The sequence below is a fragment of the Excalfactoria chinensis genome, chromosome 1 (genome assembly GCF_039878825.1).
Source record: "Excalfactoria chinensis isolate bCotChi1 chromosome 1, bCotChi1.hap2, whole genome shotgun sequence".
Classification (NCBI taxonomy): domain Eukaryota; kingdom Metazoa; phylum Chordata; class Aves; order Galliformes; family Phasianidae; genus Excalfactoria; species Excalfactoria chinensis.
The window spans coordinates 42,919,925-42,942,846 of record NC_092825.1 but is presented as its reverse complement, the minus strand read 5'-3'; the positions used below and the strand labels follow the sequence as shown (position 1 = coordinate 42,942,846).

General features: G+C 39.6%; 1 protein-coding gene across 4 annotated transcripts in view; it reads left to right on the top strand.

Annotated features, from left to right (window-relative positions):
- Window positions 1–22,922, top strand: part of FGD6 (FYVE, RhoGEF and PH domain containing 6) — a 66,929-nt gene that overhangs the window by 33,206 nt on the left and 10,801 nt on the right. For all 4 annotated transcript variants that reach the window (XR_011905830.1, XR_011905832.1, XM_072356573.1 and 1 more), the window contains exons 6-15: window positions 3,317–3,468; window positions 4,278–4,434; window positions 5,617–5,704; window positions 11,876–11,926; window positions 14,559–14,617; window positions 14,740–14,811; window positions 15,342–15,410; window positions 16,768–16,851; window positions 17,972–18,051; window positions 22,443–22,545. Coding sequence is in view for 2 of the 4 variants with exons in the window: in XM_072356573.1 (XP_072212674.1) it covers window positions 3,317–3,468; window positions 4,278–4,434; window positions 5,617–5,704; window positions 11,876–11,926; window positions 14,559–14,617; window positions 14,740–14,811; window positions 15,342–15,410; window positions 16,768–16,851; window positions 17,972–18,051; window positions 22,443–22,545 (915 nt within the window). In the remaining 2 variants the exon portion in view is untranslated. The remainder of the gene's footprint in view (window positions 1–3,316; window positions 3,469–4,277; window positions 4,435–5,616; window positions 5,705–11,875; window positions 11,927–14,558; window positions 14,618–14,739; window positions 14,812–15,341; window positions 15,411–16,767; window positions 16,852–17,971; window positions 18,052–22,442; window positions 22,546–22,922) is intronic.

The window sequence follows — 22,922 nt, the reverse complement described above, 5'->3', positions numbered from 1 at the left end:
TGAGGGAGGTTGGAACTAGATGATCTTGCAGGTCCCTTCCAACCCAAACCATTCTATGATACTGTGATTATCATTGGACCAGAACATAATGTAGAAACTAACCCAGTAGTTCACAAGGCAGTTTTCAGGAAGTATACAACAGCCTCACATCTTCTGAAAGGAAATAGTAAGCTGGAAAGTGAATGAATCATCCCAGTTTTAGATTCATAATCTTGTTTTGTGTCATTCGCTATATGAAATATTTGGTCTAGAGTTGCAAGTGGTGTTTTTCAGTGAAATAAGCACATTAATTCCAAAGCGTGGTGAAGAAATTTATGAGTACTCAGGAGGCTCATTTTTTAATTATAAAACGTTGCTTTAAAATTTACTGCGGTGAATTGCTGCATTGCTTCCAACACAATAACTTCTAGGGCAGCTCAGCTGACCGTCTTTGAACAGACTGAAGAAAGCAGTGCTTGTCAGCACTATCGTATTAGTACTACATGCTAAATGTCTCTGTAATATGAATCACTTTTTGCAGGCATCTATAGATATCGGAGCAATGTGTCTATTATTTGCAGCAGTGGTTCTGTTTTTATTCTGGGTGTATAAATCTGGTGCACGGATTTAGTTTAAGAAGGAATTGGGTGCGTTAAATCGCTATTCCTGTCATTTCCAATTCTGAAGCCATAGTATGTCAGAAAGGAACTTTCCCATGTTAAAACAAAAAACAAAAAGAAGAGAGAACTTGACTGAACAGCATTTGGAGTAAAATTTCAGATTTTACTATTTGAGCATACATGTTTTACATTTAGTAATTAAAACAGACCCACTGTAGGTTCTGGTCCTTTTAGATAAGCCATTCCTTTCTGGGAAGGCAGTACTTGAATGGCAGCGCTGCTAGCTGGAGACCCACTCCATTTGTTTGGCTTTCCTACCCCCTCTCCTCAAGCATGTGCTCTCTGCCTTCACCTCCCAGGTTTATCTCGAGATGAACTTGGCATGACAGTTACTTCACACCCACTGTCAGGTTATAAATAAATCTTAATATGATTACAGTGACAAATACATTGCGCCGCCTCTGAAGTGAAGACTTGATAATTCTAAAAAAGAAGGGGGGAAAAAAAAGCGCTGAAGTTTATCGCCTTTGTTGTTCGGCAGTCTGGTTTGCATCATTTGCAAGCTTCGCATTATCTTGCTTCCCTCTGTTTCCTTTCTGCAGGGCTTCCTCCCTTTCCTCAGTTGTGGAGGGAGATGCAGGGGTGAGGAACAAAGTTTTGGTTGGCTGTGCTCGTGGCCCAGTCTTTGACAGCACGATCCAAAGCCCAGTGAGGCTGATGGACTTTGGATCAAGCCAATAAAGAAACCCAAACCCCCTGCATTTGGAAAACATCCTGCAGGCTCTTTGAATGTGATATCTAGAAGTTAAATAAATGCTCTTAACTACAAGTGACATTCCTGTCTTATCTACTGGTGCTTAAACCTGGCTCCCTGCTCACCGTTTATTGTGTGACCAGGGGAAAGCTGGGCTTGTTGATTTCGTTACAGACAAAACTGCTTTTCTTTCCATCATGCAAGTAGGCTTATAGTGTGTGGAGAAAATTCCTGTCCCATCCCATGGCAGAGCATATACAGTATATTGTGTGTGCGTGGGATTTTTTGGGGGGAATATTATCATAATATGATGATGCATTTTGCATGAAGCTCTTCAGAAAGCCTCATTTGAGCTTTTGCCATTGTAATTCCATGTATCATTTCAGTGTTAAGCAATGCCCCAGGGTCAGAAAAACCCATAAGATGCAGCTGGTAGTTAACCTATGTGTCACTAGTCTGCACAGAGGATGTAAAACAGAGCATTTCCATATGAATAACGCCATCTGTTTTTTAACTCCCTTGCATTTAGTTCTCAGCCTTCCCCATCACAGCCATCGCCCTGTATCTCTTTTCAGTTTCTTGTCATAACTGTGCCCTGGCGCAGCCTTCACGACCCAGGGTCACAGAGCAAGAAGCTGTCTGGAGCTTGCTGATGTAATGAGGAGAGGCCAGGAGAAAGCTGAGACTGGAGTCTGACAAACCCTAAATAGTGCCAGATGCTGGGCCAATGAGATAGCCAGTAAGACCTGGAGCAGTAGACTTGTGTGTGTGAGAGCCTAATTCCCTTTTTTAGTATTATTTTAACCAAAGGACCCTACAGAATTTCAAAGGCAAATGCGAACCCCATGCGTATTTAAAATAGGCCTCATCACTGCACGTAGGAATGTGCCATTTAGTCGCTCTTTTTTGGGTTACCTACAGACTGTGTGTGCATTACCAGGTTTCAGCAGATTGCAAACTAAAAAGAGCTATTACAGACTGTTTTATGCTGTTGCCCAACTTCAAGTGAGACATGATAAAACAGATAATTCGGATTTTCTTTTTTCTCATTTTAAAGTTATATTCTCGGTTACTTGTTTGAGTGAAAATCATGAATGCCTAAACCTTTTTTGAAAATTTTCTGTGATTGGGGAAAATACCGTCCCTAATGGATGCCACATTTCATTATGGGTACAATCCGGGCCATAGTGATTTGTCCAGGGCCAAGATTTTAATTCTAAGTATTTTATAAGGGGCAGTAAACTGAGCTCTGCCCTGTTCAGAGCTGGTTGAAGCATAAAAACACTCCAGGATCCTTCAGCAGTTAATGCAGTTTTCCTCCTCCCTGGAAATGGTTTTGAAGCAATGTTGTTTTGATAATGGACAACATTTAAAATCTCACAGTTCCCATGCATTGTTAAAATAGCTCTTTGTTAGTGTGATTTTTCCTGTAAGAGCTGCCACATATAGAAAGTTCTGTGACGTGGTATTTTTAAACCAGGCAGCACATCTTCCTAGAAGGCATTTGTAAATAACTTCCAAATAACAAAAAGAAAAGAGGTTTTAGATTATGATATTAAGATTGCATTGACTGATATAATAACATTTTTGCTTTTTGACTCAAATCTTAGCAAGAAGATGCTCAAAGCTGCCAATACCTTTGCAGACAGAAGCACTTTTTCACTTTAGTTTCCTCATGTGTATTATCAGCTCATTTCTTAAGGGTGTGTTAAAAAATAACGAATGACTTCCATAGCGTATGTCCAGGAGCGAGAGAGTCAAGCTCCAGCATCAGACTGAAGGGATTAAGGCTGACCCGAGGGAGCGAGTTGAAGCTGCAGGGAAACATAACCCAGATGGCACCCTCCTCTCTTTGGTAACAGGGAGCAGGGCCTGGAATGTCTGCAGAAAAAACACTGTTGTCTGCACTGGTGCTTTGAAGGCTGTTGGCTCATGGTGAGGGTTTCTCTTTGTGCTCCGGCAGGATTTCCGGGACGCGGTGGCACACGCCTCTAGGCAGCTCGGGAAGCCGGTGATTGAGGACAGAATCCTGAATCAGATCCTGTACTACCTACCTCAGCTGTACGAGCTCAACCGGGACCTCCTGAGGGAGCTGGAGGAGCGACTGTCTCATTGGTGACTATCAGTGAAGGAACATCATTCCTTTGATGTTAAAATTCGTCTGTGGGGCTTTAAAGATGCCACATGACCACAGTCCAGCTCTATTTTGTTTTTCACATACCTTCATAAATGGCAGAATTGGCTTTGAAGGTATAAGGGTACCTTTCCGTTTAGCTGTTTTATTTGGCGCTGAGGAACATCCAGAAGGCACGTCAGCACATGCTTTAAGCAGCCACACTTTTTTGTTTAAAACATAGGGTTCAGTTGAAAGTTCTCGTTTCTGCGTGTGCACGGGCATGATAAATGGACTGACTTCATGAGAGGAACAGAAGGCTCTCCTGAAGATTGGTTTGCCTTCCAAAGGTAGTTGAGGTCTCCTAACCAGACAGTGCTGACTGGCAGTCCTGCTGAAGTGCATTCTCAGTTATTGCCTAAATCAGCCAAAGAAAGCGTACAGATGGAGGCACTGAATTGGGCAAAGACTGCAATGCTGAGCTTCCTATTGTGGGATGCAGACAGAATCTTAAAGTTGGAAGATCCATTCCCTTGGAAGTCCAGCTTGTATTAAGGCGTTCAAATGGCTCCAGATCATTTATAGCAGACTGTGAATCAAGTGGTTGCTATCTGACTCCCAGATTAGTGTGTAGAAGTGTACCTGGTAAGACTTTTCAGAGTAGCTTATGAGCTGAATGCCTGTCTGCTGGACTGTAAGCTTTTTGTTCAGAAATAAACTGTCACATCTTACTGTGAAGACAATCAGTGTCTTGCTGCAAGGTTAGGATGTATACCTTTTTGTGAACTAATTGTTCTATTCTTGTTTCTAGGCTTGAACATCAAAGAATTGCTGACATATTTGTGAAAAAGGGCCCCTACTTAAAGATGTACTCAACTTACATCAAAGAATTTGATAAAAATATTACGCTGTTAGATGAACAGTGTAAGAAGAACGCAGGTTTTGCCTCAGTAGTGAAAGACTTTGAGGTACTTTTTAAAGTCTTTTTTAATATATATCCTACTTTGTCACTTTTATGTTAGACTTTAGAGACCATCCTCTAATTTGATTTTTTTTCTTTTTTTCTGCTGGGTCTTGGCTTGAGCCTTTATAGGGTGGAATTGGAAAGACATTCAAACTTTCTAAAGTTACTAGTGATGCTGGCTGCCAAAGGACCTTGGTTTTCAGAAAATTCAGTACTTGCTACAAGTTGTGTTGAAGGCATACTAGCAAAATCACCAGTTGCTCTTTTAGGTTTTGTCTCTTGACCATAATGCAATGATTAACTGACTTGTTTTAAGCAGGTTGATTTCTCCATCACATTACAGGGTAGTAGCTTACTCATGTGAATCGTATTTCTTTTCAGTTAAAAACATACAGAAATGACTCTTACAGTCTGTATTTCTAGAAGCTTTTAAACCCAGCCCATGCAACTGGCAGTTGAAAGCTGATTCATGTCACTAAAAGCAATGCCAGATTTTTACATAATCCCTTTAAATCAGAAAGGAGCTGTGAGCTTCCTCAGAACATGATCCACACAACCTATGAATGTACCTCCTATGATGCAAGCTTCCCCTTGAGCAATCTGTTCTGTTAGTTTACAAATCATTGAAAAGGCTACTTAGAGTAGGCAAAGGAAGAGCTTGAGGTAGAGTCCGCAGGTACAGTAAGAAGTCTTTTCAAGGACTCGGTGTTTCTGATACATGTTATTTTGAAGGCAAACTCAGGGTAATTTTTTTTTTAAGCACGAGTCTTTTAATTGTGTGTTGTCTTTAGTTGTTTGGATTAATTAAAACTCCTTGTGAATACTGCTGTCTTCTCTGCTCTTCTTCCTAATGGATATTTACAGTGTTTACGAATTAGCAAGTCTTTGCAACTGCCCTTTCCTTTATTTCTGGGGAGATTCACACCCCTCCTTTGTAAGCAAAATAACCTTTTTTGAATTCACAGAGAGTACAAACACTAACTGATGTCTTTTAACTCAGGATTAATTTTACATACAACTTCCACACAGGGGAATACTTGCTTTGTGGTGCAGTGTAATGCTACAGAAGTCATACCTTTAAGATCAGCTTATCTGATACTATCAGCAACTCTTTGTAGTTCAGTTTGCTTTTGCTAGAGCCCTTGCCTACCACAGAATTGTCACTTATGTTGGCTGTTTCTTTCAGATGAGCCCCCGCTGTGCTAGTCTGGCCCTCAAGCACTATCTGCTCAAGCCAGTTCAGAGGATTCCCCAGTACAGACTCCTTTTGACAGGTATAGTCAAGCTCTTAATACAATCTTCAGAAACCAGTCTTCGTGTGTTCCGGAAAATGTGTTTCCAGGCAGTTGTATCCATCTGCAAAGCATGTTTATCTGATTTCAGTTATATAAAGCTTTCTTGAAAATACAGTATGGCTTTAGAGGCTTTCTTTGGTAATACTGACTGCAACAAGATACACAAGTACTAGTATTTCCAACGTTGTGGTGTGCTCCCTGATGGTACATTCAGCAGTACTTGGAAAACATGAAATTGTTGGTGGTTTGTTTTTTTTTTTTTGTTGCTTGTTTTTGTGGTAATAAAAGACAGTAATTTTCTTAGAGGGTTGGAAAGTTCCTCTTCTGAATTTTGGGGCTCGTTTGTTTGTGTGTTTTTTAAGGAAAATGGTATGGAAAATTAGAACGAAGAGAAGGAACTGAAAGATTTGTCTGTACAATTGTGAGTTTTTCCTGCAAGTAGGTTCTCCATTTCTCTCCTGTCCAGGTGTTTTGTCTTTGAAAACCATTCTCCGTTAAAAGCAGGATGATTGGGTTTGGTAGACGTTACTGTTAAGCACTCAAGACTTGTTGCAGGGGCATGAGCTGGTACAGGACTACAAAATCTGGGCTCTGTACTTGGCTTTGGCACTGGCATGTCTAGGTGACCTTGAGGGTTGTCTTCTTGATGCAGTACTTTCATCTTCTGTAAAAGGAGTGTAGCGGTACAGGCCTCCTTTGTGAAGTATTTTGAGATGTTTGTTGTAAGAGTGGGGTGGCTCCTGTAAGGATTTGGAAATACTTAAGGCATTGTTTTTGAAAGCTGTTGCTTCTTGATGAGCTATTTAAAAATAGCCTCTGTTTATGTAGTAACTGCAAAATAAAATGCTGTATGACCCTTTGGCTCTGTAGCAGCTTGCTGGCATTTCCCCAGAAAGTACTTAGACCAGTGATGCTGTGGGAGATACAAACTTCAGTGTTGAGGAGAAGTCAGTAAGTTATTAACATGGGCTGTTTTCTTTTTAATTGTCTCATGGAAGTCATAGGTGGGGAAAAAAGGATTAAAAGCCTTTATCAAATGAACTACTTTGTGGGGGAAAGTATTTGTGTCTTGTAATTAATAAAATTAAACCACAAGAAGGCATTTGAGGGGTTGCTTTATTTTAAAAGGACACTGGCGCAAGGCATTGTGTAGGCTTTTAATATATTCCTCAGTGAGTGGAGATGCCTTGGATAAGTTCAAAGGTTTCCAATAAAAAGGCAGAACAGAGGAGCAATTCCTTTGTCAATATACATAGCAAAGTGAGCGATGTTGGTGATGAATGGCACAGAAACACTACTACTATGATATGAAGTAGAAGGAGAGTTCTTTATACCTATTAATTGTCATTGTGGCAGGGAGCAGCTGTTTTATACAAGACCTGAAAATCTCATCCTGTGTTATGTGGAAGTCTACAGTTCTGCTGACCTGGCTGTGGCCACCCAGCTTTAAAAAAAATCTGTAAATAGGTGTGCTATTTACATGAATTGGGTTGCAGTGCTGGTTACTGCTTCAGAAAAATAAATTTCTCGTGTCCTGTGGGAGGAATGAAAGAGATCAGACTAAGAAATGAATTATGCTGTGGCAGGGGGCTTTTGTTTTGGATCTCCTTCGTTTTTGCTGTGTTCAATTATTCATGCCATTTCACACTGTCTTCTGTGTTCCCTGAGATTCTCACTCTCCTGCATGTCAGTGGATGACTTCTCCACTTTGTTACCTTCTAGCAGCTCGGTATAATATTGAGTAATCCCTGTACAGAGTCCTTGGAGGATATACCAACTATTCAGCTCTGCTGTTGGAGATGAGCAAAAACAAAAATGAGCTAAAGTCGCAGTGATGCAGCAGCAGCCCCAGACAAAGACAGCAGGCATCTGTGTGTGGCTGAGGAGGGGGCAGTGGCTTAGAGCAGAGGAGAAAAAATCCAGGAAATGAAGCTGCAAGGCCTGAGTCAGCAGGGATTTCTTCCTATTTAGATGCTCTGTGTCGGTGGGACAGCTTTGTACTAGTAACCTGCTGCTACAAGATTGTTGCTGTGCTTTGAAGTGTAGTGGCTTTTGTGCTAACAAAAGGAGGAGCAGGTGGACTTATAAACCAGGCAAGGAGAGGCACAACTCAGCTGTATTTCTGTTTAATTATACAGCTTTTCCATCCTAGCAAGGAAATCTCCACTTTCCCACATAACCCTGAGCTCTGTACAGCAAATATTAATTGGGTTGCTGGGGAGGTTAATTAGAGACTTTGTGTTTTTAACAGAAAGAAATGAAGGTGAGGTGAATCTCTCCTCCAGAAAATCTGGTTTGAGTAGAAGACTTGTATGATACGAGCAAGCACTTCAGTGTTGGATGATAAGCTTCTCTACTCTTTTTTACAACGTAAGGCATGTAGAGAGAGAGATAGTGTCTCTTATTATCCTTGTCTGAGGTCTAGTGATAGAGGCTGAGGGGGACTGAAAACTCTGCTTTTGAGCGCACTTCTCTTTCGCAACTCAGAAATAGAATTGCCAGACTTGAGGCCAATTCCATTTTGCGAATGAATGTTTTGAGTTTAATGTAATTAAACTGGACAATTTGAGACAAGTAGTTAATGAAGCAGAAGATAATTTTTATCAGAGTAGAAGTGATAGCTACTGGCCCCCAGCATGAAGGAAAAGTGAATTACTGGCTGCTGTCAGGTGGACGGAAGGCATAAGAACATTTTGTCATAAACCAGTGCTTGTGTGTCGATTTTTGTTGTGTTTTGGGGTATCTAGCTAAATTATGAATTTTAGTTTTTAAGTCTAGCTTTCTGAAGGCATGTTTAAGTTCTGCCTTCAGAACATAAGGAGGAAGAGGCCAGACAAAAATTAGTGTGTTTTCTATTAAAAAGCCTTTATCTGGTAGTGTGGTTCTTTTATTCACCTTGAAGTGGCTTGTGTGAATTAATGCTGCATGCATCTTGTTTACATTAAATCGTTTATTCTGTTGCATGCAATGCAGTATTTGGGTAACCAGGGATTTTGGATGGGTTTTCTGTTCTCATGGAGTTGTGTTGATAAGATTTGTTTTGCTAGGACGGCCTCTTTGCTGTGTTGTGATCAATGGGAAGCTTGCATTGTCATGCAGCTGTGAGGTTGCTATCAGTTGCGAAACAGAGATTGCGCCTTGCTTGGTTGTTAGTCAGACCTCTGTGCCATTTACAATGCTACAGTGTTTTTTCAGCACTCTATAATTTAAAATAAAAATCTTTCCACTTAATTTCCTGCATAGTCTCAGCTTCTGTTTTATTGTTACATCTCTTGTACTGTTCTCTGTTATACTAAAGCAGGTCCATTCTTGGTGTGAGATTTGTCCTGGGCACACTGATCATCTCCTTTCTCTTTAAACCAACAGAAGGAAGCCCCGGTGCTGAGGGTCTGACACTCTTGATAGTTTTAATATTATTAATATGATCCATATTTTATTCAGCAGTTGTGGAAAGCTGTCTGTAATATAGATGTGTTTCATGTTTTCTCCCAGAAGCCGCTCTCTCGTGTAGAACAACTCTGAGTGAAATGTCTGAACGACTGAAGTACATCTCAAAGGGGAAAAAATTGGCATAGACCACAGATACCATTCCACCTTAGTACTTGACTTCTGTATTTATTTTAACTAGGAATGTTTTTACTAAACGGTTGCTGTAATGCTGTTCATGTCTGCGAAACACTCTGCAGTGTGAGGCAGTACCTCCAGACAGTTGTTGCAAGCACAGGATTTCCAGTGTGTATGCGCAGAAGAAACTTCACAAATAGTCCGTCAGTTGCTTCTCTGAAGCTGAGTTTTAGCTGTTCACCTGCCAGATACACATAAAGAGATCAAAACTACATATTTACCACTTCCAGGATTTTACAGCCGGAAGTTTTTTTGGCTGTTTCTGTCTTGCAGTGCAAGAGCTACCTTCCTTCTTAAATACAGAATCTTAAATGGTTGCAGTTATGTTAAAATCTCTCTTTAATGTTCCCTCTGTTATCCGTGGATATGACTTAAAGCGCTAATACATGCTTTGAATCCAAAACAAAGCCCCGCAAACGGGATGAGGTGAAGTATTGTTCTTTGTGGGGACGTGTCATAAGGCATGAATGTGCCAAGAAGAATTAGCCCCCATGTTGGGTCTCTGGTTTTAAGTTTCCAGTGCAGTTACTTTGAATATTAAATTGGATGTTTCCATGTACTAGAAAGTGCCAGTGGAGCATTTGCAGATTAGTGAATTATATCCACCTGACCTCTTGTTCCCAGTCTGCAGAGAAGTGACTCTGGCTGGCAGCTTTAAGAAGCTTCAGTTCCTGTATAAGCTGTAGGGACTCACACTTTTATGTTGGGAGGTGTCTGCTGGAGTCCTTTGTTCTGGCTCTGGTGGAGGCTGAATTGCAATAAAACTTTAACCTGTTTTCTTTATGGAAGGTGCCCATGATGCTCACTCAGCCTGGGCGATAATGTGCAGCTCCTACTTAATGACACTGAGGCAGGGGAGATCAGCTGTTGTCTAAGTTAAAAACCATGTGAACTCCCCTCAGTTCCTTGTAAAATACCTCCTGTTGATTTTAATCTTATGCCAGTTTCTTACAAACACAACCCAAGCTGAGACAAGGTGAATTCATTTTGTCTTGTTGATGAAATCATTTCAACGTGTGCACCTAAATACTGCACTTGTAGCTACTACAGCCAAAGATGTGGAGACGTGTGAACGATGCAGTGTTATGGAGCTGGAAAAGTTTGGTACCACGTCAGGCTCATGTTAAAATGAGGCGTTGGCCATTCTCTGATAAGGATCAGCCAGAACCTGTAGTGGGGCAGCAGGCTGTGGGTGTTCCCAGGCCCAGCCAGACCTCCCAGCGCTCCCACCCCCAGCTCACCCGCAGCTGCCCCCAGCAAAGCCCTGCTCCTTCATCCCAACCTGCTCTTCATGCTTCTCTTGGATCTTCCCTTAGGTCTTTGCCAAAGAATAGAGCTTCAGTGCCAAATATTTCTCTTCCTGTAGTTTTGTTTTTCTCAAGGCTTTCATTAACTGACAAGATTTCTCACTCTTTGTGGTGTTCGACTGCTGAAACACATTTCATAATTCCCTTATTTTGCATAAGGAAACCATTACAATATTCTTGAGTGCTCTCTAAGGGGCATGCACGAAGCAAGGCGTCCTGTGAAGGCAGGAACAATTGGCTCTCGATCCTTCTTGAGTGAAAGGATGAATCTGGGCAGGGCAAACATCTGGGAGCTGAATTCTTTCACTCCTACATGAAACATGTACAACTGCTTAGCTGAAATCAAACATTTCCTAGATCATATACAATGAATTTTCTCTAATTCAGCCGGAATATGAGTACCTCATTGAAAAGACAATTATGAATTAGTATTTGTTGATATTATCAACCTAACAGCAGTATTCCCTTGGAAGTTCCTCAGAAAGTTGTGTTTCTTTCAAATGTAAATAGTTCGGAGCTGTACTGAGGCCGTATAGTTGTCTTTGATGGGATATCATACTTTTTGGTGAACTGGACACAAGACCAGGGAATGGAATCTCAGGAAGGATCTTTTCTCCTATAGTTAAACATTTGGAGTTAATTTTATCCGAGTAAAATAAATGAAAAAAACACCAAGTTTTGAGTGTACTGAGAGTGCCATCTCGTGGTTGAAGAACTAAATTTGCATTTGAAAACCAACAATTCCTACACGAACGTCTGAGCTGCCTCATAATTTATAATAATAGTTAATAAGCTTGCAATTTTTAACTGAAAAATATTCATCACAATCCGATTTGCTGTATTGGGTTACTTCTTTCTCATCTCCTGTAGACAAGTTAAGGCTCAGATAATTATCTATAATCTTCAAACTTTCTTGTGTCATCTTAAATGTAAATGATGGCGAGTATGTACTTGTCTTCCACCTGCTTGTTTTGTTCCAGAATAATACTTGCAACATATCACTTCCCTTTGCTTTTTTCCTCTTCCCTTAGCAAAATATTATTATATACTTTCATTGTGGAAATTCTGATTTTCCTTATGTTACCTGAACAAATTTAAAAGCCAGTGTGGCATAGACGTGCTTGAAAAGCAGATTGCTAGGAAAATTTTGGGTTTTAATGCTTTCTGATGCTGTTTATTTCTTTAACAAAAACACCTCTGTTATTTCTTCTTTATACAGATTATTTGAAGAACCTTTTAGAAGAATCTGCAGATTATAGGGATACTCAAGGTAAATGTCTCTTTGTTCTTAAGAAACAGCAGCCTATGTAAACACAATAAAGTTTCTAAATTTTAAATGCACGCAAAATGCTAAGCTAATGTAAGTAGAAATGTTTTCTGTTTGGTTCTGTGTTCTACACACACTTAGTGCCTCTGGTGCTCAGCGGTACTAGGAGCGTTACTAGCCAGTGTTTCCATCCCGTTTGCATGAGCCCACGTCATTTATTTTGTTCTCTTTGATGGCATTTGTGTAAGCCTATATCTTCAGAAGGGCTGCACAGATGTAGCTGGTGGGAATGCACTAAATGAGTGCCTTGGATGTGCTGAGCCAAGTTCACTTTCTTACAGCTATGTCTCTTGATATAGTGCCAGAAAATCTATGAATATTTTTCATTCTTAGGACATTTAGATATGTTGGTTTATTTGACTGTGCTGAAAATATAATCCCAAAAATATTTTAAATGACTCTTTCAGAGTCAGAAAAGTTTGTCTTGCACTTCTTATGGTTGTGAACAAGCTGCTGTTTGCACTGTTGTGGTAAGCAACTGAGCGTTTTAAAAGTCTACAATTTAAAAGAAGTGTGTTTTATGTAATATTTTCCTGTGATTTCTCCAGCTTCTGTGTTTCTTGTGGTTTTTTTTAATAGTGGTGCACTCCACAGTATTTTTGTCTCACTGCACACGCTAAAGATAAAAGCAGAAACTTAGTTCTAACAGTGATAATATTATGTGTTAGACATGTTTGAGAGTCAGTCTTTGACAATGATTAAGAAAAGAAAACCTGATCCTTACTCAGACAAAGGTTTGGATACGATTAGCATTTTTGGAAAAAACAACACAATTCTTCCTGATGACCTTTGTTTGAATACATTACTCCAGCTAAGTGATATAGGAAATGCAATGTTCTTCCCTTCCAAAAGGCAGTTTGTCTGGGGACTTTCTGATGCTATAGGGGGTTTTGTTTTGCTGTTTAGATTTGTTTGGAGTCTTGGCTCTGTAAGTAGCCCTGAGATCTTGGAAGTTTCTCTACAATAACCAGACAATTTTCTGTGACATTCTTCAGGTTTTTTTTTTTTTTTTTAAGTCAGTGAGTACAAGTTAAAGTTTTTGATAGAATAGCAGATAGATGAAGGAAAGCATAACAACAACAACAACAAAAAAGTCAGGTACTCTTTCCTTACTTTGTGGATTTAGCTGAATTTCCCTTAGCTTTATTTTCTTGCAAGCTAAGGGGAGCTAGAGAGTGTTTTGGCTCCAGAATCTCCTAGTAGGAGACTACTGGCTGTTTTTCAGCAGGCTCAGTTAACATCAAGTCGTTTATATCTACACTGAAATTTGTATCAAATGCTTGTTCTGTGCATTTTCACAGACTGCTGTATTCTCATTGCTTTATTTAATGAAACTCTTCAATAAAATTCTCCTTGGATCGCCTTAGGATGACATTTTTGTTCATATTCGTACTTTGCTTTAGTTTGGCTTCATAACCTTCTGAACCCTTTGGTTCAGAAATCTGTATCTTTTAATGTGCTTGCTTTCTGAATGTGAACTCATCAATATGGAAGTAAACATAGACTAACGTGCTAATACTGTAGTGATATTGTAAAAAACAAAACACCTGCAACAACTCAAGGCTTTGGTTTTAACTGGGAAGGTAGGCTTCTCTGGGTACTTTTAAGCAATCTTTATTCGGAATTCTTAACTGCATTTACTTATTTGCAGTGTTTAACTGTTACTCAGCGCTAAATGACATTTTATCGGTGCAGTTGTGCTAGCTTTCAGTTAAATGAGGTTTATCTTTCCTACATAAATCAATTACAGGTTTTGGGATAAGATCCTTACGTGGGTTCTGTGTAATACACAGAGTTGCTGTTCAATGACTTACATAATCCTGTTATATAACCCCTTTTTGCAGTTACACCTAAGTGCGTATTTCAGCAGAGTTGCTAGTTATTAAATATCAGTACATAATAAAATCTCTCTCATCTTCGTAACTCTTCTATTTCAGAGATTTTTGTTTTCTTCCAGTCTGAAATTTAGAAGCTTGAACTTTATGCTGTTACCTCAAAAGTACCACAAAACTAAAGGCAGAAGAAAGAAATCACAAGAATTAGATAATTTTTCTAGATTGCCTCCCATGACTGGCACTGGGGGCAGTTTTGTAAAATGGAAAAAGCTTAAGTAACCTCTCTCTGGTCTCAGTTAAAGTGTTGTTAATGTTTCTGCTCTAAGTAGAGACATTGAAATTAAAGCGCTCCTTTGTGTGAGAAACTAAAAATTAGTTTCGCTTGTAAACAGCTTTTATTAGCTATAGGAAATGATTGATGTTGTGACTTGTTAGTTGAAGTGATGATTTGATAGGACACACCTGTGAAACCGTGATCCAGAGCCTCTGGGATCCATGGGAAGCGCTCTTGAATGCAGTGACTGTTCAGTCAGGTCCTTGAGTCTTGCCACAGTGTAGAAGGGGAGTATATTTTAAGTACAAGATCTGTGGGTGTAGTGATAATGGATTGACAGTTGGACTAGATAATCTCAGAGATTTTTTCTGACCTTAATGATTCTATGAGTCTATGTTTTTTCCTGGGTTTTCCATAACATCAGTTCTAACTGGTCTATATAAATCATTGTTTCTTTGCTCTTCAGATGCTCTAGCTGTTGTCATAGAAGTTGCGAACCATGCCAATGACATCATGAAGCAGGGAGTAAGTATTTTGACTTAGGAAGTTGGCTGATTAAAGCCTTTTCTATTATTCAAAAAGAAAAAAAGAAAAAGTTACATGTGCAGGGGCAATTACTTACCCTTTTGCCTTTTTTTCCCCTGTAGGATAACTTTCAGAAACTCATGCAGATTCAGTACAGTCTAAATGGACATCATGAGATTGTACAGCCAGGAAGGGTAGGTCCTCCATCTGACATTGAAATGATCCTAACGAAGGTGTAGCATGGGTGATAGGCAAGCACAGTACTGAAGCTGCCACGTATGGAGAAGACAAATGATCCATCACTTAATTAGTTGATGCTGATAGTCAAGTGAATTCTACCTCCTCATATGTATAATTATCATATCTTTCTTAAACATTTATCTGATGAAAACTTGTAATTTTTAGAATATGATTCTGTCTGATCTTACAGGCAGTATTTGTTCCTCAATCTTAACATTTTATTTGTCATAGTTTCAAATGAAGCATGGAAAATCAATGCAACCACTCAATCCCTTCAGCTTTTAGGGGGATTTACAAATGAACAGCCTTTTTGAGGAGGGAAACCATGAATTGCAAAACTTCCACAGCGTTTCAGGTGTAATGATGAAAAACAAAAAAAGGAAGAAAAGAGGAAAAAAAAGAAAGAAAAAAGGAATGTATCAGCTCATTTATACATCTTATGCCTTGAATAACTGAGTTTTGAATTGTTTGTTTAATTTGCTAGATATTTCTGAAAGAAGGAACGCTGATGAAGCTCTCTCGGAAGGTCATGCAGCCACGGATGTTTTTTCTGGTAAGGTGGTGTGCATACTGCTGTGTGCCTAACGCCACTGTAATTCTGAGTGGCGGAAATGCTGCACCACGAATGTGAAGAAGTAGTAACTTCAGGGAGGGGAAGAAATGACCGTTTTGTTGCTGTTACACTCACTCAGTCTACTTTAGAGAGGTTATCTGCTGCACATGCAGTAACATTTTAATAGAAAACCATTTCTCAATAAATGTACTGTTTTGAACAGTGCTTGTTTAAAATTTGAGCAGTGTTATGGGAAGACATTATCTGAAACACTAAAACAATTACTCCGTCCCACTTGTACCAGATTGTAAAACCTACAGCTCAGATGCTGCTATTGCACCATTCCCTCCCTCCTCCTCGCCTCTTGCCTCCCAAGTGGAGCGCTGGCTTCTCTTCCTGTCCTGCTGTTGTTTTGTTTTAGAACTTCTGTGCATCTCTGAAGTTTCTGTTTCCACTTGAATCTGTTGTTTCTCTCCTCTATTTAGAAAGTAAAACAACAGTTGTGTGCGTAGTTTGTGACTTTATTGGCGCAAGGTCTTGCCTGAAATCTGGTTTTCGCTTACTGCAGAACAAATATTTCCCTAGATGGTCATGAACTTTGCATTCTAAGCTTGGAAGTGCCTATCGTGTTCTCTGGAGATGACTTTGTAGCATGCAGAGGACTGATATAGTGGGCAGTGATTTTAATTGATCGTGTTGTGTAGGCTCTTGAAACCTTTGGTTATGTTGCAAAGAGCCTCAGAGCAAAAACTCCTGAGGCAGTTCAGTCTCCTGATCTGTGTTTATGTTTAGTAAATAAAGCCTGGACCCATGTGCTGAACAGCACAGGAAATAAAACATTTAACAGCTGAGCAGAAGGTGTATCAAATGGAGCTAAGCCTGGTAGAACATCAACAAAATTCATAGGGACAAACTTGTCTATATGACCACAAATTGGTAATCTTAATTCTGCCATCTTCTAGTTTCTGAAATGTTTCACATTGTTTCAAGGGTTAATTCTATTATCCCTCTGAAGTAGTTTGTTATGCAATATAGTTGTGTACATGAGAAGCATTTTTGTTCTTTTTAACATCATGTTCTTTGACATCTGTGCACTGTTTACTCATTGCCAAATGTATATTTACACAAGGAAGGATATAAATAGACACCTATTGTTATCTGAATTTATGCAAGAAAATGTTTCTTGGGGTCTAAGTATAAGATGTAGATGTAGAAGATATAATATATAAAATAAGATGTAGAAGATGCCCTCTTGGACAGCCGAATGTAGTGCTTTTTACTTTCTGTAAAATGCATCTGAAATTAACAGTATCTAAACAATCTTCAGTCATTAATAAATATTGCTTTTACTTTATAGTTTAACGATGCCCTGTTGTATACTACTCCGGTTCAGTCAGGGATGTACAAACTCAACAACATGCTGTCATTGGCTGGAATGAAGGTGAGTCATTTGCTAAAATAAGTCTTTCTCTAAATGCGTTGAAACTTAGGTCTTCAAATTTTCAGAAGGCAGCTGTATTTATTGCTGGAAAGAGATGTTAAAGATGCTCATGTTGCAGAGCAGTTCTACAGGCATAAAGTTTCTTGCATAATACTGTTAGAGTACTGTCTTATGTTTTCCTAAGTAACTGTTGTCACAGGATCATCTTACCTGTATTTTGTCCAGTGCTAGCCTACTGAGAAGTAGTCTGCGTATTATATTCTGTTTAAACTGTCCATCTTTTGCTTTGCGAATGCTTTTTCTTGATGACACCCAGAGATCAGGTACCTTTGCCTGAGCAACGTTCTGGTGGTCAAAATTCCATGGCTTATAAAGACCTGCTAACAGGAAGAGAAGATACGGCTTTTGATTCTGAGCCTTTGTGAAAAGCATCAAAGATAAGCCCTGAACCCCTGTAGGCAGTAGCAAGGAGCATGTGTGCCATGTATTGATACGATCTCTGGCTCGACAGTGAGAACAGCAAGCCATCGCCTCAGGAACCAAGTATCTCGTCTCTGGTTCTGTCAGAGATGAGCACCAAGTCCAGCTAGAATCTGGCTTCTAGGCCTGAGCTTTCAAAGGCAGAGCTGCAGCCTCTCTTCTGCCAGCAGATGTCTTGTCATGGCTCAGAAACACCTGTAACTTTTAAAATATTGTGTGGTTGAAACTCGGTATCTCAGAAGAATCGCCAGAGATCCAGCGCATGGGGATATCAGATGGATGCCCACGCAGAGCACGCCCCTGGCTTGTGTGTTGTCCTGCAGTGTGCTTTTTTGCATTGTTGCAGGAGAAGCTCACAAGTTGCTGGGCCAGGGAATACTGAAGCACAGCAGGAGCTGTCTGACAGCCCCTGAACTTCATTCCCTTGTAATATCCAGTCTTTCTACGTTGCCACAGTGAATAAAATGGTGGGCTCTCTGTAATCTTACTACACCTTGGCTCTAAGGATGTTGTACAATCTGATCCCTGGGAGATCTGCTCCTTCTGTGGTAAACATGAGACTTTGCAATAAATAAAAATAAAGCAGTATGAGAGTACTGTGTCAGTTTGAATGTAAGCATTTCTTTTCTCTTGACTGAAGGTTAAAAAGCCATCCCAGGAAGCTTATCAGAATGAACTGAACATAGAAAGTGTAGAGAGATCCTTCATTCTTTCAGCAAGGTGAGTCTCATGGATTCATAATGATTTTAAAAGTATGTGATTTCAAACAGGGCTCAAAAGGTTTTTTTTACCCAAGCTGCTTGTTCCACACTTATGTAGTGAGAAGTTACTCCTGGTTAGTGTTACTGCAGAAGGATAGAGAGACTGACAGATGGGTTTTTAGAAATAAAGTGGGCTTTGTTCTAAATGGTTTTTGTTCACATTTAAAAACCGATTTTGAATATTTAGTCCTTTTTTTTAATGGGCTGGCAGAAAGGATATCCACTGTACATAATCAGATTCACAGATACCACGTGAGTTTGTAGTCTGTAATACAGTCCACTCTGACCTGTAAGGAAGATTCTCTGTTGTAAAGTAATAGACGGAATTGCAAAGACTGTAATAAATGTGGCCGGTATTTCAGCAATTTAAGGCTGTGGTTTAAGGCTGTGCAGCTAGCAGGGATTCTGCTGTCCTCAAGAGAGCAAACTGATAGCCAGATTGAGCAAAACGCTTTGATTTTTCTTCCTTTTCAGCTTTGCTGCACCTTCAAAAACTTTTAAGTAAATTGAAATGTTATCCTCTCACTGCATTCCTTTGTGATGAAAAGGAATTAAAATTCACTTCAGTTCATGCTAGGCTTTGCTTTTCTGTGTTGTTTTTTTTCCTTCCAGAGTTACTGATATTCTGTGTGAGGGCATTAGCTGGACAGGATATGAAGCATAACAATATGCTTTGACATTTCTGTTAACTGATAAAAATTGTAAGGCGTCACTCTGGTCATCTAGCTGAAATAACAGCTTAACTCAGGCAAGAAATGGAGTAGGGTTGGGTGCTGAATGGGACATGAAATCACAGAAATGACAAGAAGAACAGGAATGAAGCTTGTCCGTAAATACATTTTCCATGTAACAGCCGCTGAACTGGGGTGGTTCTGGTCTACCTTCAGTGAGCTGCCTCTGACAAAGACCTGGTTTTGGGGTTTGTTGTTTTCACTGTGTTTGGAGTTTGATACAGTCTGTCACTTGTGACAGCACTGATATCAATGAAGAAAGACGTGTTTTCTCTTTTATTTAGCACAGCTGAGCAGGGGTGGACTGCTGCTTTCTTTGTGACCTTGTAAATACTGACATTAGGATGTCTGCTGAGAGATAGCAGTATCTCTAGCTGGGGGGCAAACCGAGGTTAGCCTTGTCAGAGCAGCCGGAGGAAGCAGCTCAGTTGTGTCTGGATAGTAGTTATTTATAACAGGCTTGAAAGAAGTATTGATGCATTTCCCAACAAATTTTTATAAATGTTTATCATGATTCTTTTGAACAAAGATGCATTTCACTGTTTAATGTGTGGTTCTGCACTGTTATGTGAGCAGCTCCGTCCTGCTTAGGTGCCTTGGTCACTAGGTTTTGCACAAATACACGAAGGTATTTGTAATGTAAAAAGTAATGTAGAAAGGTTAATTGGATCTTGTGAAAAGATGATCATCCTGAAGCACATATTTTTTTATGGAAGAAATTAGCCTCTTCTGATTGAGGAGCTGATTAAATGGTAGATTAAAAGTAACTCCTATGAAATACATGGTGGTGCATGAGGGAAAACCTGTAACTTTCCATCACGCTGTGTGCCATTTGTGACACATTTTTCACTTGTCCTTGAAATTACTGAGATTGCCCTCATGTTACCAACTAAAACTGCTTTGACTAGCTCTTTTTTATCAACCTTCCATTTGGAGAGCACTTGCTTCTGTTATTTTTGCATTTATTTGAAACTCTGTGTGTGTGCAAGAGCCCAAAGTTACAAAGCTGTGACACAGAGAGGTTGTACTTTCTTGGGATGAAAGAGGAATTGGAGGATACAGGTGTGAATGAAGACTTCCTGATTGTTATTTGTCTGTAAACAAGGCCTGGGTTTACTGTGGAAACAGTATTACTAGCAATAGCTATTCTGCATATGCTTATGACATTGCTCCTACGACAAATAGCACAAGTGTGTAGGGAATTGGTATCTTGTTAATACAGACTGCATCTTCCATTTGATTCCTCGCTGCAACAGCTTCTTGGTTCCTATGTAGTAAAAAAATCTCTATTACAAAACAATTTAAATTAATCTTACAGATATCAGGGGCAAACTTATGTTCTGTATTTTTTCAGATAATAAGCATGATGTCGAGTATACACCAAAGAAGAGACTTTGAAAGAACTCTGGGGGCAGAGTTGGGGGAGAGGAGCAATTAAGCTAGTGAGAAATAGCTAGTAATAAAATGTAAACCAATTAATGACAGAAACACAGATTAACGCCCAAACAAGAGGCTTTCTTGCTTCAGGTTTTAATTTTGCTGTCTGCACTAGTGCTCTGCTTTATCTAGTTTGGGTTGAGGTTTCAGCTTTCTTGGGTTGTCCATGGTAATGTGGATTATTTTACATAGTACAGCACAGTGTAGTACTAGAAATCTCTTAATAAAAGCAAAACAAACAAAAACAAAGCAACAACAAAATGACAACTGTATCTGCATGATACAGCACAGTATAGAAGTAAAGTGTAGATCCTGAAGGCAACAGTCATGCCAGCCTGGCATGCTGCGAGTCCAGCCGGCCCTGCCTCCCCAACTCTGCAATGTTAGTGAATAAGGCAGCTTCAGGAAGGATGCAACCACTCCTTCAAGGGTGGTGGCAGTGCTGTGTGACCAGGAGGGATAGCAGGAGTCCATTGTGCTGCTGCTGTGGCATCAGTTTGGTTCCTAATGAAACCACCTTTGCTTTCAAGTTCTAGAGAGCTGTAAACAGCCCTAAAGGCCTAGTGCTAGCAGGCCTGCTGAGTGCATGCTCCCAAGGAAAATGTTAGGACCTAAGCCACGAAACTCCATCTGTAACGCTCCACACAACACTAGGGGATGTTGATCTGAAGCATTGAACTGACTTGATTTAACATAGCTTTAAGAAGATAAATAACGTAACCAGATTTTGAAAAAGACAGAGGAATTAGTTGGAATTAAGAATGTTATGTAGCTAATGCTACATCCTTCTTAGCAGATGAGGAAGCAAGGGTAAATACGCTGAACAAAATGTTCCACCCAGAGTGTGAGATATTAAGGCAGACAATAATACATTGCTTTGCCCTTGCTTCTATCTTATTTCCTCTCCTTCTGTTCTGGTTTTGTTGCTGTGTGCACTCAATCGTGTTTTCTGCTGTGCCTTGCAGACTTCTCCCGCATTTGCCTTATGAGATTTCTCCTCTCCGATTCTATTTAGTGCCCAGTTTCATGCAGGTCAAAGCCTCAGCTCAAAACATAAAGAATTGAAGCTTTCAAATTCACCTACAACAGCCATTAAATAATAATAATTAATGTCACACACCTAAATATTTACTTTCCTCTTCCTGAACTTTCCTTTTTTGTGTGCATCATGTTCAATTTCTTGCTTAAGAAAAGATAAGTAGATAGATACATAGATATAGATATATCTATTTAAAAAGTGAGGAATACTATTTAAGAAAGTGAGGAATAAAGTAGTGGTTGGTAGACACTTCTGGTTTAAATGTCTGAAGCCCTTTGTAAGCTGGTGTTGGATCTTAAGCAAGCAGTCCGGCTCTTCCACTGCCAGACTGCATCTTCTTCCCCCTGGCTCCCTCTCCTTCATGCTTGCTCAGTGGTGTGATGAGCCCAGGCAGTAAACTGATCTTGAGGAAGAGCTTGCTTCAGTTTGAATTGGTTTCCCAGCCCAATTTACTGCACTTAAAGCCCACTGTGTAGCCATGTGTATGTATGTTCTGGCACAAGGAATGTGTATGTATGTTCTGGCACATTCTGGCTAATCCAATGGAAAATTTTGGAATAAAAAGAAGTATTAAAGTGGCATAATTCTTCTATGAAGAATTTATAGGAGCAAAGAGTACAAGGCTGGAGAAGAAACTGTATTTTTGGGGCAAAAGTTTGGGGTTTCACAGGGCTATGTTTAACAGACTGAACCATGAAACAGAGGGGGGAAAAATACTTAAAATACTTGCTGACATTTCAGATTCCTTCTTAAGATGATGAGCCCATTCCCATGTTCTAGGAGCTCCATTTACAACAGTAGCACTCAAGCAGTTCATGGGTACATGGAGGAAGAAATGGTGTACAAATCTTAAAGCAGTCATAGGCTGTTGTGGGAGGAAGGAAGAGGAAAGGAATCCATGTTATAACAACAGACTCAGAATCATTTTTCATTATTAACACAAATAACTGGCACCGTGCAGTTGGCTTTAACATATTTGTGTATAATATATAAAAGTAATACTAGTTTTCATAGGAACTAGAGACTGGAAACTGGAAGAGAATTAAATCAATGTGCAATAAATTTAACAGAATTCTAAACAAAATTCATTTCTTAGTTTTAAATGTTAGTAATAAATTGATTTATTTTTTTTTAACCCAACAGTTCTGCTACAGAAAGAGATGAATGGTTAGAAGCTATCTCCAGGTCAATTGAAGACTACACAAAAAAGAGAATCACGTTTAATCCTAGCAGAAGTCTTGAAGAGGTAAATCGCACTACTCTTGTAGCCCATTTTGTTTCCTTTTTAAATAAAAAGTTTCTTTGCAGCTGTCTAGAAGCGCAAGAGGCTTCCCATGATGAACAACAGGACAACAGTAATTGATAGGAGAATAGGAGATGACAGAACAGAACGATGCTTCATAACACTGTCTAGTTCAGAAATATAAAATTACCTACTTCCAAAAACCCAAAGCAGCCTTCTCAGTTCCCTCTGTAATCCTGAAATTGGAAGATAACTGGGGAGTACTTTAAAACATAGCGGCTGTTGATATAAATAGGCTGGTAAAGCTCAGTAGTCACACAGCCTTATGAACTAATGAAATACCACTCTGTCTTTATGCTTGCATTACGGTGGTCACTAGT